This window comes from Ptychodera flava, chromosome 15 (genome assembly GCF_041260155.1).
Source record: "Ptychodera flava strain L36383 chromosome 15, AS_Pfla_20210202, whole genome shotgun sequence".
Lineage (NCBI taxonomy): Eukaryota > Metazoa > Hemichordata > Enteropneusta > Ptychoderidae > Ptychodera > Ptychodera flava.
Genome location: NC_091942.1, coordinates 13,760,157 through 13,782,889, shown reverse-complemented (window position 1 = coordinate 13,782,889; position 22,733 = coordinate 13,760,157). Strand labels below are relative to the sequence as shown.

The 22,733-nt window shown below is 39.3% G+C and overlaps 3 protein-coding genes across 4 annotated transcripts; 1 reads left to right on the top strand and 2 right to left on the bottom strand.

Annotated features, from left to right (window-relative positions):
• Window positions 1–764: 764 nt before the first annotated feature.
• LOC139151223 (uncharacterized) lies at window positions 765–8,562 on the bottom strand. Of its 2 annotated transcripts, none has more exons than XM_070723870.1 (4): window positions 7,906–8,562; window positions 5,272–5,406; window positions 3,940–4,017; window positions 765–3,253 (listed from the first exon to the last, which is right to left on the bottom strand). In XM_070723870.1, exons 1-4 carry the CDS (start codon window positions 8,100–8,102, stop codon window positions 3,082–3,084), a joined length of 582 nt encoding a protein of 193 aa, XP_070579971.1. In that variant the 5' UTR covers window positions 8,103–8,562; the 3' UTR covers window positions 765–3,081. The 2 variants fall into 2 exon arrangements, with proteins under 2 accessions (XP_070579971.1, XP_070579969.1); XM_070723868.1 differs by lacking the exon at window positions 7,906–8,562 and adding an exon at window positions 6,660–6,911.
• A 70-nt stretch (window positions 8,563–8,632) lies between these two features.
• On the top strand, window positions 8,633–22,188 carry LOC139151224 (protein BUD31 homolog). The gene is made up of 5 exons (XM_070723871.1): window positions 8,633–8,832; window positions 11,362–11,484; window positions 21,111–21,277; window positions 21,576–21,612; window positions 21,886–22,188. The coding sequence occupies exons 1-5, from the start codon at window positions 8,739–8,741 to the stop codon at window positions 21,897–21,899; spliced, it is 435 nt and encodes a 144-aa protein (XP_070579972.1). The 5' UTR covers window positions 8,633–8,738; the 3' UTR covers window positions 21,900–22,188.
• LOC139151222 (integrase/recombinase xerD homolog) lies at window positions 13,888–18,497 on the bottom strand. The gene is made up of 2 exons (XM_070723867.1): window positions 18,012–18,497; window positions 13,888–15,041 (listed from the first exon to the last, which is right to left on the bottom strand). The coding sequence occupies exons 1-2, from the start codon at window positions 18,343–18,345 to the stop codon at window positions 14,041–14,043; spliced, it is 1,335 nt and encodes a 444-aa protein (XP_070579968.1). The 5' UTR covers window positions 18,346–18,497; the 3' UTR covers window positions 13,888–14,040.
• Window positions 22,189–22,733: the final 545 nt, after the last annotated feature.

The window sequence follows — 22,733 nt, the reverse complement described above, 5'->3', positions numbered from 1 at the left end:
CCATATTTCTGTTCATGTGCGTATGCATGTTGCAATGACGTATGTATGAATGTACGTACATTACATACACAATACATACGTATCTACGTTTCGCAATGTGTTATCTCCACTGGTCCCGATATACGCATGTTTGTAGCAATACATTCTTTATACGCTAGGGCTTAGTTTTTGCGTCTGCCTTAGGCTCCCTATCTCATTTTGCCAGTCACTTGTTTCTAAGTCTGGTTTTCGAGGTGACCCAATCGGGTGTCTGAAGTGCAAATTATTCACAAGATTGTTGCTCAGAATACATAAAGAAGTGCAGTCTACCCACATCCCATCAATATCCTATTTCACCGTTTCTGAAGTTTACTAATGTTCGTGGGGTGAGGGCGCTTACACCTTTATACACTGCATCAGAGCCCGAGAACAGCTATGCGCCTCGAACCACAGACCCTAAAAAAGACGTCTATGCTGGCACTCAGTCGTGTAGTTTATTTCCTGTCACAGTCCGTTTCCAGTCTGTTCCTTTGTACATTTTTCATCTGCTTTCTTTTTAAGTTATGTAGACATGACGATTCATGTTAACAGTGACTGCAGTGAGCATATCTGCAGCTGTATCAGTTTAATTTCATGACTAAAACTTCTCTGAGTGTTGCCACTCAAGTTTATGTGGACTCCACTTTCGCTCTCGATCCTCCTGAGAGAAAAAATTGCTGTTGTACAACTCCCAAACTTCGCATCACTGGTTGAAAAAAAGGATAAACACAGTGTCACTCATGGAATTGTCATTTCTTTCTTGTCTGTTTATTCAGGTTTACGAAGAAAGTCATCAAATGACACAAGGTAATAAATAGATACAACCAAAAGATGTGAAACAAATTATTACAGTGAAATAAAATAATTACAGTGAAATCTGCAGCCAATATAAACCGCCCTTACATATCTCCTTCCTTTAACCCATTCACAGCCATAACCCTGGATATGAGGTCAGTCCACCGTACAGGTTACAATGGGGATTTACCAAAGTCCGGCGGTGATGGGTGGGACAGATGCCTTGGCAACAAACGTGGGACAGTCACATTCTCCATGGGCATTGGGATCATGTGTTGTAACGGTGTCATCATCAAGGGTTGGGGACTGTGACCCCCTAGCTGTCCTTAAAATGAATAATTTTCATATGCATAACCTTTCCCTGTGTAAAATGTGCTCAACACAGACTCTCCACTATGTATTGGATTATCGGCAGGTCAACAGGTTTAAACAGTATGCATGCATATGCATATCATAGCACTGGAGTTGTCTGAAGACTAAATATACCAGTTTGTGTTTCTCACAGAACAGACATATACATACACATACATGTTTACACGCAGATCCAGTGTTTGAAATACCGACGGCATAAAGATATGAATTAAATTTCTATGTACAGATTAACCTCATAAAAAACAAAAAAAATATTTTGGTTCAAACCAGGAAGGTTTACATATTCTGTCGACATCATGTCTACAACATTGTATGATATTGCCCTGCAAGTGCTTGGAAGCATAACCAGTTGGTGAAACAGAAGTATAAATTTTCAAACTTGTCAGCCATACAAGACAATCCATGACAGTTGTCTGCACATAAAATTACATACACCAGAAGGATTAGTTGCTGAACTTTTTAACATTTTTTGCATTGCTGTTTTTTTTCATCATTTACATCATGGCACAGATGCAAATAACTAATAACAGAGACAACAGCTGGTCATTCTTAGAAGAATACAAAGCAAATCAAGTTGGTTGAGGTCAGAACCATCAAATTTTTAGCCAAATCTGTGAAGTTGCCATTCTGATGGTCTGACAGACAGTACTCATGGAGGTTTACAATAAAGTGGATATGGGAATACAATGAAGCTAGAATGGAGAATAACTGAAAATACCTAGATATTGCAGGGTTCTCCACAAACTTGATTTTGGGAAGTGGGCCACCCCTCTGCTTTTGGAGCAATCTATTCATTTGTTAATAACCACACATAAGAATACCTTCCTCAAAACAAAGGAATATTCAAATTACACATTATGCAAATTGACTGCCCCTCTGGTTTTCCAAGCTATGGAGAACACATTATGAGTACTTGGATGATAAAAAAATCAATGCATTTGTTCAGCTCTGTTCTAACAATCTGACACAAGGGATACCAAGGAGCACTGTTGCAAGCTTCTCTGTGATTTGTTCTATTGAGCCACATTTCTCTTTGTTTGACCAATCAGATGAGTTGTATTACATGCGTGCGATTTCTACACCAGATGAAATTTTATCTTCAAACTCATGCTGCAGAGTATCCAAACATGTCCTTCACGGCCAGCATTAATGAACTTAAACAAAATAATTATTTAGAAAAAATAATGATTGTGACATAAAGTTAATCAGAAAATTTGGGAAAAATTACATCTATTACTTGAAAGACACAGTCAGCATTGCTACGAAATGCCCCAAAACAAAACTTTTGTCTTGCTATAAATGAAATAAGCAAACAATCTTGAACGATATAAACAACATAACATACAAACAGTGAGTTTAATAAACATTCATTGTTCGTGAAAACATGATCAAAATTACCTGCATAGTTTTATCAACAGGAGAGCAATAATTTAGCATACAATTAGCATACAATTAGCATACAATTAGCAGCAACACAGTGTTGTCATTCTCCTTTCAATGAAACTTCCCTCAAATTTACACTATCTGACTTTCATCTTTGAAGACTGAACAATATTCCATAACAATTTCCTCATTATTCATAATATTAATTTCTCAGTGGAGTTGTTAAAGGTTTGAAAGGAATTTTGATCCATCTCTTCTTCAACATTTACTTTTTGGATGATTTGGGGTTAAAATAGGAAAGATTTCAATTTGAGGTAAGCTGATTTGAAATACCCTATTAAATGTGACCTCATGACCATTTGACCCTTGACCTGGTTGAGGAGGGAGATTCTTGGGGAACTTCTAGTGCCACACTGTTGTACATCTGTACATTCTGTGTGTATTTCGCTCCCGAAAAATACAAGTAAAGCTTCAGAGTTCCGAAAGTGTCATGGTTTAGGACACATTGGATTTTCAACTTGGGTCTTCTGGTTCAAGCTTGACTGTTAGTGGAGTGTCGATGTCTTCATCGTCTTCATCTGTTATCTCCCCATCCAGCTCTTCAGCAGGAACAGGTTCACCTGATTGTCCGAGTTCAGCCTCCTCCTCATCAAGCCTCGTAATAACGGAGCCAGTAACCTGATACCTGCATGCATACACAAACACACGAGAAAGAAAAGATATGTAAGTGTAGATCTTTCTTCCTGTAACACGGCATCTAACGCCATTGATCTCAGAATGTTACTAGGGCAGCTGAAAGTCCCCATGCCTATTTTGCTAGTATCATCACAACAGCGAACAGTGCTTTATATGCAAGTGCTGCTAATGTCAGAGTATTAAAGCTGTGGTGTCTGAATTTTGGAGCCATGAAGGTTGTGCCTGGTCTGGATGTTGCATTGCTCCTAAATCACATCAAAAAGGCTAAAAGCGGCATATGTGACTGTCCAGTCTATAGGGCATTTCACGCCTATGAGTGACCAAGCATCATGTGCTGTTATGCAGAATGACCGACATACTAACTGTGAATAGATCGTGTAGGATCCGATGAGTAACACATTTACTGGTATTATTTCATATATAATGCTAATTTCCTGTACAATCAATCGCTTTTTAAAAGACCAAAGTCAATGCTGCCTGCAGTGACAGCAAATACAGTAGGAAGAAATTTCTCTCAACAACAAATAAAATGTTGGCACAGAATGCCCAGTTATTTGATATATCAGGCTGTGGTTAATTCTCATGAGTCATATTCCTCTATTTAAGGTCTTTTACACAGCTTGAGTACTCCCAGCATCCTTTGCGATGGTTTTGATGAATGAATTAGAAACACACCTTTTGACTCCGTCATTGTTTTCAGAAGACGAAGACGACTCTTCTGAATCAAGTGAATGCCCACCAGTACTCGTCTCTCTAGACAGAGGAAAGGAAAATCACCAGATCAATCAGTGGCGACAAACATTTGCTACATGTAACTTAAATGTTCAACACTTCAATTAGGCCATAGTAATTAAATTGTTTAATGTCCACTCGTACTTTTGAAAGGTAAGCATGTAAGTGGTTCAGAAACTGAAAATTTAATATGCATTATTTTTTATTTACTTGATTGTTTCCACGTAATACGAGTGTCCATTCAAGAGTCAAAGCAGAAACCTCTGTTTTCACTGTCCTCATTTACAACACAATTTGACATTCTGCAAAAATGTAGGTGTTTTAAGTACATTTTATAAAATTTGTAAACAAAGCATTGTTGGTAGAAAAGCTATGTGGTAAAGTCCTATTCAAATGGAAAGTCATTTTCTTCATAAAAACCTAAAAACCTACATGTGCAGGGATGCAAATCCAAAGATTTGAATTACTTTGGCCTTACATCAGAAAACTCAACACCTGCTTTGTGAAATGTTGTGCTGCGAGCCTCAGCAGCCATAACTTTTGAAATTTGGGGGGCATTTTCATTCTGTTTCGTCAATTACAATTTACCGGTGTACTCCCAAATCTAGGCGAATTTAAATATCACAAATTTGAATTTGAAAAAACGAATAGTCAGTATACATAAGTTACAGTCATTGTTATTGCTGGCATATCCAGTCATGTCTTGACATGCATTAATCTGTTTATTAATACCAATGCTGGCTATGCATCTGTCGGCTGAGTCAACACATTGAATATCATATATTTAAACATGCTGTATTGTAAAGAGAAAGAACCTCTTACAAAGATTGATATGTAAAATATCCCAGATTTCTAGGGATTCAAGACAGTTCAAAAAACAGAGTAATGTATAATGGATATGCTCTCTGGGGAACACTGGTTTCACTGCAGACAGAAGACTTTTGCATGCATGGTCACTCTGCCTGTGATACAACAGGTATTCACCAGTAATTATCTCCTCATATTTATATGATCACACAGTTGTACTGTAAAAGGAAGGTCAGAGTCAGTAAATGACTTGGAGTCGACTCACTGCATTTCTTTTTCCTTTTCTGTAAAGCTTGTTAAAATGAAGTATCGGCAATAACGATGCCATATAAAACTAGCACCAACAACACTACATGAATACAACATGTACATTTGAGTCTCAAAAATTTGAACAGAAGTTCACTTCTTACAACTAAATAATAGCAGAATATTTCTTCAGCATGACTTCAAATGATTCAAAATAATTACCCAGATTTCGGTTCTGTAAACGGTATTCCATTGACATCTGGAGCATACTGCACGTGAGTTACGCCGCCGTTGCCTGAAGTGAAAATAACTGGGAGTGGCCGTAGAGGGTGTACTCTGGGTTGGTTTGCATAGAACCTGTATTTCGGGGGAAAGTGGAAAGACAGCAACACCTTATGCATGACTTGTAATAACATCTGATGAAACTTTGAACATCATTTCATTTGAGCATCATCAATATGTGTATTCCTTGGAAAATCAGCCGAAATACGTAAACAAACCAAAGACTTTCTTCGCAAAAGGAGTTTAGGGAATGAGCAAAAATCAGAGGTCAAGCAGGTATAGTTCATTTTATTGAATTACCCTCACTATGGATTATTTTGGCGTTCAAAGTCCCGACACAAGTAAGGTCGTAGTAATTCACCCATTTTCCCTATGAGGTGGCCCACAGCTGTACGTGGCGGGGGTCACCTTTTGATGATCTGCATAGACGCAGCCTACCCCAGCCACAGACAGCTGTGTTTCAACAGCTAGGTACTTCCGCTCACTCCACTACATCTGCTGAACATAATTGGCAAACTCATGGATTTGTCGACTGTGATTATGAAGAAATTACTTCTTGTGAACAACTTTTACTGTACCATAGTTATGAATCACAGTAAAACTATGGTTGACACATTGTGCCAAATTTGGAATACACTGGAAACATAAGTGTTGCAGTAAAAATAACCAAAATCCTGGAATCCACAGAGGTAAACTCTGCTAATGTGCAGTGTGCTTGTAAGGTTATATGTATCTGATTGGTCGATTGTCACTATTCACAGCAACTTAGGGAGTCCATTTATATTTTTTAATTATAATGGTAAGATTCAGTCACCCAATTGGATAACAGCTTCCGAGACACTGCACATCAGCCCATAAGATAGACCAATGGAGCATCATGTAGAACTACAAGTGAGGCCTCTGTGGTAAGACTATAATACAACCTTCAGTATTGTAATATAATTGATAACAAAGATGAATGATTATTGTTTGAGCTCGACATCTTTGAGCCTCTGGCCGGTGTCAAAAACTCCAACTATAGCAAATTGTGCATCTGTCCATAATGTGTGCATTTCTAATTTATATACGCGTGTGTATAGAAATTAAAAAATGCAATTCTACTTTTGATAGAAAATTGGCATTAACTTTCATTTTCTGATTCACACCAGTAATTGCCACACAATAAAAAGGCTGATATATACTTTTTCAAAACATTAAATTACCTCCTTCCGCTTAAGAAGACTTCCGATTTTGTATCAATACCTGTTGTCTCAATAATCATTGAAATTGAATATACGTGAGTGTAAATCGTAAACACAGCGTTGTTATTTAATATTCAGTACGCTTACCAGTCAATCAGGAACCTGGCTGTATTAGAGTTGGTTTTAAGCGAGTGGGCTCTTTTGATTTCGTTCCAACGACCTATTTGTTTGAATATATTGATATTACTGGCCCTCTTTCTAACACGCGATCGCTTCCGCTCCGCCTCACTGAGAGGAGGACGACCACGACCTCGCGGCTTGTTGCTCTCGCGTATCTCGGAGTTCGCCATTTTGATACACTCCTTTTCGTTGACGCATGCGCAAACTGTATTTTTTTTACGGTATGATTTTCAGGTACCCATTAAAAAAGATGTGGCGAACAAAAAGTTGGGTAGTGAAAAAAAAAGTTATCTCATTTCTCATCAATACATATTTGGATTACAATTCTCTCGTCATACACAAGCTAAGTTTGAATAGATAAAAGACAAATCCCCTACATGTTGAATGATTGCATGCTTTGTTTTATGATGATTCTTGCAGATTCGCATCAATATTCCCAAAAATCTAGTTCGAGATGAATTCACCTTTGAATTAATTAAAATACTGTTGTACGATTGTCAGATGACAGTCTTTGCTCTCAGTCGTCCATACAGAATTCAGTCGTCCATACAAAATATGCAGAAAGAGGGGCACGATATTATCAAAGTTCTGTTTGTCGGATCGTCATACACACACAGTGGGGGTATAGAATCAAACAGAGTTGGTCATTGGTATACTGGAAGAAATTAAGGCAAACAATTTTCCAAATGGAAGAACTAGTAGGCGTAGCAGTCGTAGAGTACAATCACGGTTTGTGGCGAAACCCTGGTAGAACGACTGCACATTGCACTGTCGTTGTCTGAGTCCCTCTTGTATTTTGATTTTACTGCAAGCACTAACAAATAGTCGTCAGGTGTGACCTGATTGATTTAGCGCAAGCTCTCAACAGTGCTCTGGTGTTTATCGTAGCATGTGCCTGAAATACAGGAGAAAAATTGATCTCAACATTTCAAGAATGGATTTACTGATGTATAAATATGCGACCCCTCCATAGAACCACTTTGAAAACTTCCTGAAACAAGCGAGAAAAAGCGACGAAGTCACATTGCGACAATGCACTCGCTGCCGAACCATGGACGTGCACCGAACCGTACGTCGAATGCAGGTTTTGGTCCTGTATTTATCATAAAAGGAATTAACAAATGGAAACCAATTGGAAAAGAACGCCATCGGGAAATGATAGGGAGAAAGATTTAGTCTAGTCGGCTTCATAAATTGCCGACGAGTAACTTACCAGTCGATTAGAAATTGAGCCACGGCAGTGTTCGATGGAAGCAACAAATCGTTTTTTATTCGATTCCACCTGTCGATTTGGTGCCAAATGTTAATCTTTCCCGCGTTCTTCTTAGCTCTCGCCAGTTTCTTTGCAAGTTCGCTAGACCGCGGGCGACCAACTGGCCGCTTGAGCGGACGATCGTTGGGCGACGCCATGTTGGTGCGTTTAGCAGCGAGCAAGCCGCTTGCGTTGTTTGTGACAATGTATTGCACGACTCTCTCAGATCGGACCTAGGGGGCCTACCACAACGCTGACGATCGCCAGAAAAATGTCCCGTTGTTTGAACTACAGCATGTCCGTACATGCTTCCCATATTAGTTGTATTGACATATTCATTGAAACACCACAGTTATAATATTTTGTTTTGTTTCCACACCCTGAAAATGTCTCCCCAGTTCAATAAGAAAACTACAGATTGTCGGCATTCACTGTGTGACAAGTTGTTTATTGATGCCAAATACACGGACACGCGATGCATCAGGACAGGAGGATACATCATAGGTCGCGCATGTTTTTCAAATAATTTATACATCTAGTTTGCCATGCTACTCAAGTAATGTTAGTGCAGTTTGTAGAAGTATACGACCTATTTCTCCTCGCAGCTCACCAACAACTACAGTTAAACATTATGCTATGACCGGAAGTAAATACAAAGCTGGGTAAGTCCCACAATGCTTCTTGAACGGAAGTACAGTGAAGGTCATTGCTGGGTCAGTCATCATCGGTTCAACTCGAAGGGGAAACGACAGACGAACGACAACGTGTAACGTCAAAAAACAAAGCCTGCAACAATGCCGAAAGTTAAAAGGAGTAGAAAACCACCTCCAGACGGATGGGAACTGATAGAACCAACACTTGACGAACTAGATCAAAAAATGAGAGAAGGTAAACAATAGCTCACACAGTCCTGTTTTTAGTTCCGTGCTCCAGCGTGATCGTGAGCACGGTGGTCACCCATTATTGCATGAGTGTGCGACATGAGCGGGTGTTGAAAATATTGATACCAGTCTGAAAATTGCATTTCAGCCGCTTGTCAAATTTTCTGTTTCTCTTTTGGTACCCTATTAACGTTCAAACATACCTTGCCTGACAAGTCTCTTCAATTCAAGGAAGCCCTGTAGTACTGTAGTGGTGTACATTCTCAGTACAGTATGGTCTCTGAACTGAACAGGTTTCTCAAGATTTTAATTAATGTTTATCTTGAGAAAGATAGCATTCCTTCGTTTAACCATGGACTTAACAAAAGACTTTGGTAACTTTGGTACCTCCATGGTTTAACTATAGATATTGGATCCATTATCTATGAGTTAACAATATGTGTACTGTAGAGTAGGAATCCAGCTAGAAAGATATGTGTACGTCCAGGGGCATATTCCCAATCCCAACAGGACTGAGCCTGAAAATGGGAGGGCATAACCTATTTCATGCTGGCTTTCATTTGTTGACCTTTTAAAGGTTCTCTTCAATACACTGCCATTGTGGGGAAACAAAGCGCTAGCATTTTCCTAGCCCTGTGTACAATGCTTGTGTGTTCCCGGCATTACATGGCCTCCCACCACAGCCCTGCTAAGGTCCACAGACAAAACCAGTGACATGCGGTCCAAATTTGGGCCAAGCACGAAAAACCTCTTTTGGCTGTAATCAACTCAATTCTGATCTATACCTACCCAAAGAACTCAACCGCTTACAGACTACAAAAAATTTGCTCTTGTTACGTCCAAAACCATTAGTTTGCCGGTGATGCACGGTCAAGGGGCCAGTGGCTGGCCATTTAGATACTTCATGGGAGATAAGGCCAGCCACTTGGCCTTTGACTGTGCATTGCCAGCAAACTAACAGTTTGGACGTAACGAGAGCAATTTTTTGGCAGTCTGTGAGTGGTTGAGTTATTCTGGTAGGCGTAGATTAGAATCGTGTTGATTTTGGCCAAAGTAGTTGGAAAAGAGATTTTTCATCTACGGTCCAAATTGGGACTGCATGTCACTGTTTTTGTCTATGAACCTTAGCAGTGCTGTGGTGGGAGGCCGTGTAACGCCGGGAACACACAGGGCTAGTACTTTCCCAGCTCCAGTTTACAGTTTTCATAGACTCTTTCACACTTTTTTCCCAGTTTTTATTCAGAAAATGACATGTAAAACAGTGTCACATCTCATTATGTGGATGTACAGCTGGGATGTGGTACAATAGCTTTGTTTGTCTGTCTGTGTGATGATACCAAAAGCCTTCAATTATTAGCAGTGCCTCCTAAAAAACGCAGACCTGTTCAGAGAGCTAGATGCACTATACCTTTTTACAACCCCCTCCCAAGTATCATCCAGTTCTTATATTTCCTGTTAATTACTCCTTCAAAACATAAAGCATATGTCGGTAGTTTTATAACATTTGCAAGACATGTATTACTATTAGCATACCATGGTAAAAAATTATTGGGTAGTATTAATTAATCTGAAATTCAAAAATTTCCCTGTTTGCAGCCTTCAAACTTACAGGTTGTGAATCACACTCAATAGTCCATGCTGTAGTTTATCACTAAATTTTCCTGCAGTAAATGTTGTTGAATGTAAAAAGATTATTTTAACACTACTTAAGTGTTGTTTTCACCAGTCATACAATCACTGAGTGTATACATTTTTTATGAAGATGTAGTTGCCGTTCTGATGGCCATATTTTGGGATGCATTCTTAAACTCACTGAAGTAATTATCATAATTGCACAGTGACTGTATTGATGGGTTTCAACAACAAGAGGAAATCTATTCCAGGGAATAAAATCATACAACTTGTGTCAAGGTATGACTCCTGACACCAATGAAGAAAGTATAAGTATTTTTCCTAATGTTTACATGTTGACATCGTAAAGGAACTGATAAACAGGACTTTTCCCCCAGGATTTCATGATTGATACATTAAAGCTCCATAAGCTGTGTCTTTTGGGTATTTTTTCAGAAATTTTGTTTTGTGGTTTCCTTACACTTTCTGCATTTAATCCCTAACTGTAATTTAATGCCAAGTATTAAGCATATCAACACAACCTATAATATAGGTTGTGTTGATATTATGAGTATAATCTCCATTGTTATTGTTGAAAATTTTATTCAAGTCCGGACTAGAATTCATTTGTAAACAATAAACAATGATCACTACACACATACAAGATGTGTTGACAAAAAGAATACTCGAAATTTCAGCATGACAAACGGATTAGGGTCAGACACGGTAGTTGATATACAGAAGCAGAATACTGAAAAACTTGCCACGAGTTACAGCTTATGTCCCTTTAATGAAGAGAATCAGAATGGCAGGAGCTCATAAGAATGCGTCTCTGTGTTCAGAGTGTAACTAATGGCAAGAACCACACTTTTTTATGAATTAATCATGCATAACCTGATTATACATCTCATTTTTCATGTTCCAGCTGAAACAGAACCCCATGAAGGTAAAAGGAAAGTGGAAGCCCTTTGGCCAATCTTCAAGCTCCATCATCAGCGATCCAGATACATCTTTGATTTGTTTTACAAACGCAGAGCCATCAGCAGAGGTAAGGCCAGCTCAGTTTGTCTATAAATTACAAAATTTCCTAGTGTCATTACTAATGCTTTTTACTGTTACTAACTCAATGGTGGAACTCAGACCTCCTTGGTGTTTCCCAAAGATGAACCTCAAGAGATATGGCACAAAGGGTTCCCAGACACTTCACACCAAAACCAGTTCGCACCTCTCCACCTCGTCCCATACCATTTCGCACCAACACCACTTCGCACCAAAACCACCTCGTACCAAAACCATTTATTCCCAAGAGTCACTTCACCCCAAAACCACCTCGTCCCAAGAGTCACTTCACCCCAAAACCACTTCGTCCCAAAAATCACTTCGTCCCTTATACCATTTCATCCAAATTACGATTCACTGCTTTCCTTACTCTACCGCTGGGCACCAACCTGTAGAACTGCATAAATAATGCTCACGAATATTTTCCCCAATAAGTGTGATAGTCTTCTCTACACAAGTGATCATCAATTTGGTTTTAAAGAAAGTCACTCAACTGATATGTGTGTATTTTTAGTAAAAGAAATAATTGATTTTTATAAGCGTCATAATACCCCTGTTTTCCTTTGTTTTCCTGATGCGACAAAAGCCTTCGATAAAGTGAACCATTGGACACTATTTCGCAAATTGATTGATAGAAATATTCCGAATTTTATAGTTCGTATGTTGGTTTATTGGTATAGGCATCAAGAATTTGCTGTAAGATGGGGTTCAGTTTTATCTAAACAGTTTAAAACATGTAATGGTGTGAGACAAGGAGGTATACTTTCTCCACGTCTTTTTTCAGTTTATGTTGATAAACTTAGTCAGTTACTTGTAAAGAAAAATATCGGCTGCTTCCTTAGTGGAAAGTGCATGAATCACCTGTTATATGCTGATGACATAGTACTGATTTGTCCAAGTGTAAAGGGTATCAACAACCTCTTGAATATTTGTACTCAATATGCACATGACCATGATATCGTCTGTAATACTTTGAAATCTAAGTGTCTTGCCATTTTGCCTAATATGTTAAATATTTGTAAGATTCCGCATGTGTACTTGTATGACCGGGAGCTTTCTTTTGTAGATAAGCATTCTTATCTTTGTGTTATTTTCAACTGCAACGGCGATGATAATGATGATATTAAGCGTCAAATGAGGTTGTTTTATGCCAGAGCTAACATGTTAATTCGTGAGTTTTGGAACTGTTCGTACTCTGTCAAAACGAGACTTTTTATAACATATTGTACTTCTATGTATTGCTCACATCTTTGGAGTAAGTTCACAAATCAGTGTATCAGTAATGTTCGTGTTGCTTATAACAACGGTTTTAGAATTTTGTTTGGTATTGACAGAAGATTAAGTATCTCGAACACTTTTGTTCAGAGCAACATTTTGACTTTTGAAAGTAAACAGCGCACTTTACGCTCGAAATTTTATATGAGGTTTATGAATAGTGAAAATTATCTTATTAGTGCTGCTATCAATACATATATTATGCGTGGTAGCCTATTCTGGAAAAGACTGTTTTCTGATTGCTTTTAAATTTTTCTCTGTCTTATAATTAATTTCCATCATGAATTAGTTTTTTTTAATAGTTTGTGTCCCATCTTTTTTCTCTACATTTTTGGTGTATGAGCTGGCTCTCGAAATAAATAAATAAATAAATAAATAATCGAGCTGGCGGCCATATTTGAGAAACCGACGCGCTGTGGCTCTGTTGTGTTGCGTTGATATCTGAGTTTAGCGAACGAATTGAAAAACGATAGGTAAAGACCATGGAAACTACAAATGTCAACAAGGACTAATCAGCTTAAGAGAACCAGGGATTGAGGACTGTCCCTTTATTTAAGTTATTCACGTAAGACAAATTCACACATACCCGTACACAATACATAATCTATACTAAACTTCGAGAAATGATAATAATGATACACAATAGAGATAATATGCGGTATGCGGTGGTCGTCACACCCCACGAGCGTACTGCGTACCCTCGAAAAACCACACCACGTTTATTATGCAATTCCCCCCTTACATCGAATTATCAAAAAGACACTGAAATACAAGTACTATGAAACTGTATTACAACAATTACAATCATTTGGGAAAAAAGTTGAAAAACACACCACGTTTATTATGGAAATTCCCCCTTACATCGAATTATCAAAAAAGACTGAAATACAAGTACTATGAAACTGCATAACAATTACAAACAAAAATTGCTTGTGTTGACATCGTGGAGTTTCGACCGAGACTGAAGACAAAAGAGCTTCACACCAATATATAGGCATGCAACACCTGGTGACACAAACCTCAATCAAAGGAATTCTCTTATGTAACGAATAGATAGTAATTATATGCTAATCTTCGAAACGCATATAATTATTCAATCTATACTAAACTTCGAGAAATGATAATAATGATACACAATAGAGATAATATGCGGTATGCGGTGGTCGTCACACCCCACGAGAGTGAAAAAGCTAGGCTCGTAGTGATGTATTGGAAAGAAACAATGAAAAATCTATGATGAACCACCAAGCTTTCTATTCTCTTCTAACATTTATACACCAAGTGATCTTGCTACATCTAATTTCATGCTAAGAGAATCAACGATATATCTGTCTTTAGAGCTAGTGGATTTCCATCCGCCGTGTCTGGCCAAGCATCTTTCGTTCACATTGCTATTAGCTGCTGCCGTGGCGCCCCCTGCCCTGAAACTGTGAGTGCCAAAATCAGAAATATTGCCAACAAATTGCTTTATGCCTCCCAACATTAGATCTTTGGCTGTAGTATACGAAATACCAAGATGCTTATGAGGTATCAACCCTTCCTTAGTGTGCTGTAAACGCCGAATTAATACATTTTCCGAATAACAAGGCTCACCTAAATACAAAATGTATCGCTCTGTTGCTGCTACTGGACAAGTTATTTTGCCTGATCTTGCAATTACCACTGAGTGACCCTCCCGGAATTGGTCGTTTTTTCGCTTGTGAATTTTGATTTCCATATGGGTGTCCGTAAAACTAATGTCATTTATCTTCACGTTTAGTAATTCGCTGATACGCAAAAAACCTGCAAAGGAGACAAGGCACATGCACAAAAGACGCAAGTCTGACAAATTGTTAGATTGTCCTATACTGGATGCAAGCTTGGATAGAATTTCGAAGTTTACAGGGTCTTTGGGAGACTTCGGCTTGGCCAAGATCCGTCTGCAGCCCTCCAAGGTTGACTGAACCAAAGGGTGCGCCGTAGGAGACTCCGTTCCCGATAGAGTATGAGCCCATCTGATGCTATAAACCGCAGTTTCCAATGGTGCTGTTGTCTTGGCGCCATCTAATAAACTTCGAAGATACACTGCAATGTGGATCGGATTGGCTGGGAATGCAGCATCCATCGTAAGGTTCGCTGAACACCAATTTTTCCAGCGAATCCATCCATTCAAGTACTTTGATACTGTGGAACCTACTTTTGATGCCAGCATCACGTCGGGAAGGGTTTCACATAGGTTTTTCAGGGCTAGGCTATTAAACTGTGTTTTCCATTGCTCCACCTGAAAAATATCTTAACGCAAAAAACAGCGAGTATAGATCAACGCCATAATAGTTCAATTACAAATAGTATGCGAAGCTAAAATGTTCAGAATAAACCTATCTTGTAAATTTGCCACACATTACTTTATATTTCACGAAATCGTATAGCCACCAAGGTGTGCTGCCTCGCCTGATAAGATGTGAATAGCCTAAATGAGGAAATGAGGAAAATACAAAAAGAAATTGGCGAAAGCCATAATGAACTGGCCCTGGAAACTGGCAAGATCGAAAATAGTCAATCACCCTCGAAAAAGGGTCAAGCTAACATGACTTATGATGCAAAAGTAAACTTATTACATTCCAACAATACTGTACAACTGACAGACATCAAAATGTGAAAGCAAATCAATTCGCTGCGAAAGCAGTCGCTATAACAGACTAGAAAGATGTTAACTTAAAGATTACTTTACATATACGTTCGCTACAAATACAATGTAAAAATTAAAGTGTGTAGTACTAGCGTACAACCATGAAGCGACCGAAAGGATGTAAATATGGTCCGTTCAAGGAAACTCCAATCTCATCGCTAACATTTTGGAACTCGGGCACCCTATGAAAGGTGATGGTTTAAAACAGACGGGCAATTGCTGTGTCCTTCCTGGAGTGATCTGGTCGTCAATTTTGGGAAGTACGCGCAGAGCTTTGATAAAATCAGGAAAACGACCTGGCTGAGGGCGCAAAACTGGCCAAAAATAGGCTGACTGCCACTCTGGAACTATCAACGTAGCCTTACCGGAGCAAAATTTAAGATGGCGAATAGCCGGCAATACAAGCTTGACTGGCGGGCATATCCAGTTGTTTTCGCCCGCCCAATTTTGGCAGAATGCGTCGACAGCTTCTGCGCCGGGATTCCAACATGCCGAATTAAAGCGGGGAAGTTGAGTATTGTAGTACGTAGCAAAACGGTCTACGGTATGTGGACCCCAAAGCCTATCAAGCATAGCAAACAAGGAAGGATTTACCGACCAATCGTCTGTATCAATGTACCTGCTCAATGCATCTGCTCTCTCATTTTCGGAACGGGGAATCCATGTTGCCTCTAAATGAATGTCGTTTCGACAGCAGATATCGAAAATATCAACAGCGACGCTCTGGAGAAGCAAATTTGAACTGCCAACCGAAATAATTCTGCACGCACCTTGATTATCGGAAAACCAGCGTACTTTATTGTGTTGCAGAATTGGGAGCAGAGAAGCCAAAACATAAAGCACTGCTTTTAATTCGCGAAAAGTGGAACTCTGCACACGCTCGTTGTTGTCCCATAATCCGCGGAATAGAAGTACTGGTCGTTGTAATGGTAATAACCACCGAAACTGGAATTACTTGCGTCGGAATAAACAATGGCCGTGGCGGAGAATTTTGGTTTTATTCGAAAACCGTTCAGAGCATCCAGATTAATATGCCAAAAACGAAGTTCTTGCACTACTGGGTCAGTTAAATACAGGACCTGCGACCATGAACCGCGTGACTCTACTAAAGCATAAATTTGCCTGGTGAATAAACGGGTGACTCGCCCTACAGCAATAGACAGAGAAATTAGAAAGCCAGCGATACGCGCGAGTTCGCGTGCCGAACACCTACCGAGTGTTAAAACACCTGAGATAACGGATTTAATGACGTGCACTTTCTTTTGGGGAATAGAAAATTCCATGCGTAACGTATTAATAATGAAACCTAACCATTCACCAATCTGGACGGGCTCCCAATGGCATTTACGCTCGTTGGCTTTAAGACCAGCTTTATGCAAATCACTTCGTTGAATCAGACTAGCAGCGCTAGCGGAAACAAAGGAATCATGGCCAGAAATACCATCGTCTAAATAGACAATTGAAGCATGTGACATGCTCCGCCAATGTTTGACCAATGGTCTCAACAACTTGGTGAAGCAATAGCAAGCAGTACTAAAACCAAACGGTAATACATTGAATGTAAAATATCTCAAATGCCCATCAAATTCCCAAGAAAACCCCAAAAATTTACAGTGCTCATGAAAAATATCAACATGGTGATAACCGGACTCCAAATCCCAAGTAAAAAAGTAATAGTTATCGCTAAACATTTGAGCAAGAGTTTTGAGATCGTCATAACGAAAAGATGGTTTTTCTAAATATTTATTGACATGCCTGAGATCTAGTACTAATCTAAGCTTTTTGCCCTCTGCAACAGAAAGAGGGTTGACACAGAAAGGGGGAGACGAATGCTCTGATATACAACCATTTTCAAGTAATTGCAAAATAGCCTTGCTCACAAAAGTAGGATGCTTCCTGCATGACGAATTATTACGGAGGAAAATTGGAGGAGGTGATTGAACGAATGGCAAGCGGTAACCCGAAGAAATAATGGACTGAATAAAGGGCGGACAATTTAGCTGAGTTTTCCAAAATTCCAAAGAGCGACGTAAGTTACCCACTACAGAAATACTCGAAAACACTGGTTCACAAGTCTTAGAAAATTGCAACGATAAACCGGAGTCAGAGTCAAAATCAAGTTCATGAGACTGTTCAGGACTAGATGGTCGAGTCTTGAGATGGGCGGGAAGAATTTTGTACTGGTTGTTGCCTACTGGAGGTTGGTAAATTGCATCTGTTCTGCAAATGCCCCCACTGCCCGCATCGAAAGCATGGACCGATTCGAAAGCTGGAAGGTGAAGAACTGGATGATGGACGCATGTGGACAGGTACCGGTTGGAAGCAACTTTGTGACTGACTCTGACGCTGAGGCTGAGACTGCTCAAGAGAAGAAGAATACCTAGTTGAACGGGAACGCAGTTTCTTCTTCTTAATTTTCTGTTCTGCTCTCCTCTCGGAGCGTTGCATTCGTTTCTCATCATCTGTATCAGATGCTAACTCGTCAGACAAATACTCGTTGACAGTGCCCCAACCAAATTCACTTTTGTCCGCTAATTTAATCAATTTAATACGATGAGTAACGATACCAATACCTTGTTTCAGAGACTTCTTTGCTTTTTCTATGGACCCTTTCGAGAGTGCATCCAAAGAGACTTCTAAATGGTCTAACACTTTCTCTTCGTGCTCAAACTGTTGCTTGTTACCTGGTTTACGGAATTCGTAAGTGTCACCTCTAGCCTTCTTGGCAGCGTTATCAATGGCCTCGGAGTTGTCCAAGCTGAGCTCCCGCTTGAATTGTGCAAGTTTGCTTTCTACAACTGTTGAGATGGAACCAGTAATGTTGGTCAGTAACGATGCTACACCAGGTGGCATAGGAGTCGGCTCGCCAGTATCTCTGTTCTCTGCAGTGCTTGCTTGTGTTGACATCGTGGAGTTTCGACCTAGACTGAAGACAAAAGAGCTTCACACCAATATATAGGCATGCAACACCTGGTGACACAAACCTCAATCAAAGGAATTCTCTTATGTAACGAATAGATAGTAATTATATGCTAATCTTCGAAACGCATATAATTATTCATTCTTTCTACGTGGAATGAAAATCTAGTAAAACATTCGTTTTCTCCACTATTTGCATATTTACAATATATTTGTCGTTTTCTCTTCAAATCCATATTCCGTCGAAACTAGCATAAACGAGTTTCAAACCATTGATGGGAAAACATGGAAAAATCTATCTATATGATACAAAGGTGACAAACTAATTCCTTTGTTTATCGAGCATAGATGTAAAAAGGAAAAGGATACAGGACAGCTCGATTAGCCCTTTCACACATGCATTGTTCTTTTCGTCTACATACGCTGGACTTTCCAGTTGTAGCACGGTTGTTTTTTCGTCTGTTCAGTCAGATGCCCCAGATAAAACACGCTGCCATGATCACATTCTAAGATGTCGGACTAAGCTTATTTCTGATCTTTATCTTATCTCGTTTGTTCTTATGTCATATAAATTAAGCATAAACGTTTTCAGAGTCAGTTCATGCGTGTGAATAGTACGTAACGGAAATGCGAAGAATGACAGTGAAAAGGTATATAAAGTCATTCAATTCAAAATTATAGAGATACTAGAAGAGGCTTTCTGATCCTTGATACATGTTTTATTGCCCAAGTTACCTTCTCATACAAATACAAAGCCAGTATAAGTTGTGCTCTGTCTGTGTATACGGATGTCAGAAGGTTACCCACGCACGAAAGAACTCTGCGAAAATGAATCTTGACTGGTATTTAACGCAAAGCTATAGACGTAACTGACTGATCAGCACCACGGCTAACTTAGTACTTGGGAGAAGTGGTTTGGGGACGGGTGGTAAATTGGGGCGAAGTGTAGCCCTACGTACAAGTCTGTGTGTTCCCGGCGTTGGAGGCCGTATATCGCCGGGAAGTGGTATTTGGGGCGAAGTGGTTTTGGGACGAGGTGGTACTTGGGACAACGTGGTTTTGGGACGAGGTGGTCTTTGGGGCGAAGTGTCATGGGATGAAGTGGTGCTTGGGACGAGGTGGTTTTGGTGCGAAGTGGTTTTGGTACGAGGTGGCGTGGGGCGAAGTGGTTTTGGTGCGAAGTGTCTGGACCCCGGCACAAAGCTAGGCTTACGTGACTTACACAAAAGAGATTCACCACCTGTGGATATGGCTATACATATATTTCCCATTTTTCCAAATTCAAAGTGTTACGCTGATGTGGTCAGATTAGGGCTGATGCCAGACACTGCACGTTGACGGTTAGATAATGGCGTCACTGAAATTTCAATGTTCAGAACCCCACATCATCCATTGGAAACAACTGGATTAGACGTAGCCATTGGTGGTGAAATATTTTATATATACAGCCATAAAAATCATGCACCATAGACAACTATTGTGCTAATCAATTATGCACATTTTGTTTATTGTGCTACTCAATTATGCACATTTTGTTTATTCATCATGCAGTTAATATATATATAAATGACAAAAATTAAAAAAATAAACAGCTGTGAACTGAAAAACCGTCATAAAATTTCTTTGAGAAGTTTAAGGCTTGCCAAAACCTTGATCAGTGTGGCATGACTTCAGAGGCTGGGTAAATGCTACTGTTTATTTCATCAAGTCCGTAATTGTGTTGCATAAAAGGAATGAAGAAAATATGAGTATTTAGCTGAAGTTCATATTCTTCCTGTCTGATCAAGTGGGCTACCGGTGGATGAATGCTGTGGGTGGGGTGGGGGGGGGGGGGTTTTACTCTCCTGTGAAAAGAGAAAAGCAGGAAGCAGAATTTGAGGTTGACATTGTCAAAGGGAGGTAGCATGGGGATGCATAATCTATAAAGTTGAATTTTCATTTCCTTTGAAGAGGATTTGTATATTCCTTTTGTAAGAGTTTGTCAAATCCATCGCAAAGTTTGATAGTCATCATGTTTGTTAATATGCAAGTTAATTTCGCTGATGGTATATATTAAGAGTACAGTGACAATAAAGATTTGTCAGATCACTTGTGACTGTGCAAGGTGCAACATTTAAGTGAAAAGGGCTAAGTTGACTTTTCAGCAGTTCTTGGCAGCATAATAGTGTGCGCATATACAAGTAGTTAAGAAAATAACAAAATTTTCAGGATAGCATAAAGCGTACTGATGTAGGTTTTCTCCATGCAGAGACATTGGATGAGACAAAATTTAATGTTTCAATATCCTCAGATGATCTTTTACTTTTACATATACATGCAGCCATATCAACTGATGAAATCTCGATACCTTAAATAGCTTTTGTATTGTGCTTGGAGGGGGGGGGGCACTACATGATGTTGACAGACATAAAGACATTGTGGATAAAAAATAAATTTCTCACTGCAGCAAGAGTTTGAGATAGTGATCTCATAATACTTTCAATACAAACGTAATCCCTGTTGTGGCAAAAAGTTCTGTTTGTTCGTAAAAAAGACACTCATTCATCTTTTTAGGCATTTCTGGCTTTAAATTCCTGTACAGCCTAAAATTTTACTTTTTCTTCTGTGATCTTATGTGTTTAACCTGTAGAAATCCACCATATTGAAAGTATGATCAATCCCCTGAGAGTTTCATGACTCACAATAGGTGGCACAATTGTATTTAAGGTACCAAGAACTTTCACTTAATTTCTTTTTTTTATTTCTCCTGGCAGAACTGTATGATTACTGCCTCAAAGAAGGCTATGCAGACAAAAATTTGATCGCAAAGTGGAAGAAGCAGGGATATGAAAATCTGTGCTGTCTACGTTGCATACAAATCAGAGATACCAACTTTGGGACAAATTGCATATGCCGGGTACCGAAGAGCAAACTTGAAGAGGTGAGTTGGTACGGAGGTGACTTTTGGTCATTATGCCAGAGAGGGCGGTATTTGGGGTCAGTGTGAAAAGAACACCACATGAACCGGTCTATAATGCAATGAATTCTGAAATTCTCAGATCATGTGGCTAGTCTGTGTCCCATGTTTCTAGGCCACTGTGTCTGAATGCAGCATCAATTTCCTAGACAAACGCTTTCGTTTATGCATATGTTCTGAAGAGCATTTTTGGGAATTGGATCAAAAGTACTAAGTATTATGGTGGACGTTTTCTTGATTATTTTGTCTTCTACCTTCACAGGGAAAAGTTGTAGAGTGTGTCCACTGTGGCTGCAGAGGTGAGGAAATGATATATATTTTTTTCCACAAGTAACTCAAATTCAGACGATATTTTGGTATAAACAGCGCCCCCAGGCGGTTAAAATTGATTTCTGCTGTTGGCAAAATGAGTTTCTGTCAATAAGCATGATTTGCCGAGTTTTTCCGCTTTAAGATCATTGCTTTGCAAATTGTTCAAAATATTTGTTGATTGTTATAATAATGCAGTATCAGGATGTCTATCTTGTAGAGTAACTTCTGAACTACATTTTTTTATCAATTTTAAATTGCAGGTTGTTCTGGTTGATACGTTGAGGCAATGAAGAGGCTGGGATTTCTTTAATGTACTTTTGTGGACAAAATATCACCTACATGGGTTTGACGTGTGAGGGAGGGGGGTTGTTAATGTAAAGAACTGTAAACTGCTTACTATGTATGTACCTTCAAGTATATTCGTATGAACACAATATTTTTGTTACTTTTACATCAGAGTTGATGGGAATCTGAATATTTTAGTGAATTATTGTTGTGTAAGAATGATCAGAAGTCAATAAAATGTGAGTTTATCTTGACAACTTCACAGAAATTCACAGCAATTCTTGCACAGCAGTTCGAAGTTCTGTCCATACACACATTCATGCACACACACTCAAACATGCTAAAATTGTTAGATTCTTGGAACATTGGACATTACCTTGAGAAAACTCCAGTTCAGCACCGGCTTCTTTCAAATATTCACCATAGTACACGATGGTGAATATTGGCAATTGTATCATACCAGTATATTGATGGTGCAAAAACTGCGACCTGATTGGTCGAGACGCGAAAAGGACTGTGGCACATTGGCAATATACCATGGCTGGCATACAAATGAGCTCTCAGCTTGAGCAATAATCCGTTTATGACATTCCACCCCAGAATTTCAATATACTGCTATCATATAATAGCAATAAATCACACCCAGCGACAGTATACCACTCTATTTTGACCAGTTCACTTCATATATGCACTCGCTATAGCTTGTGCATATATGTCGTGAACTGGTCAAAATCTCGTGGTATACTGTCGCTGGGTGTCCTGTGAAGGGCGCCCTCAACAGATGTTTGGAAAGCATGTTTCCCACAAAGCGTGTAATGGGATC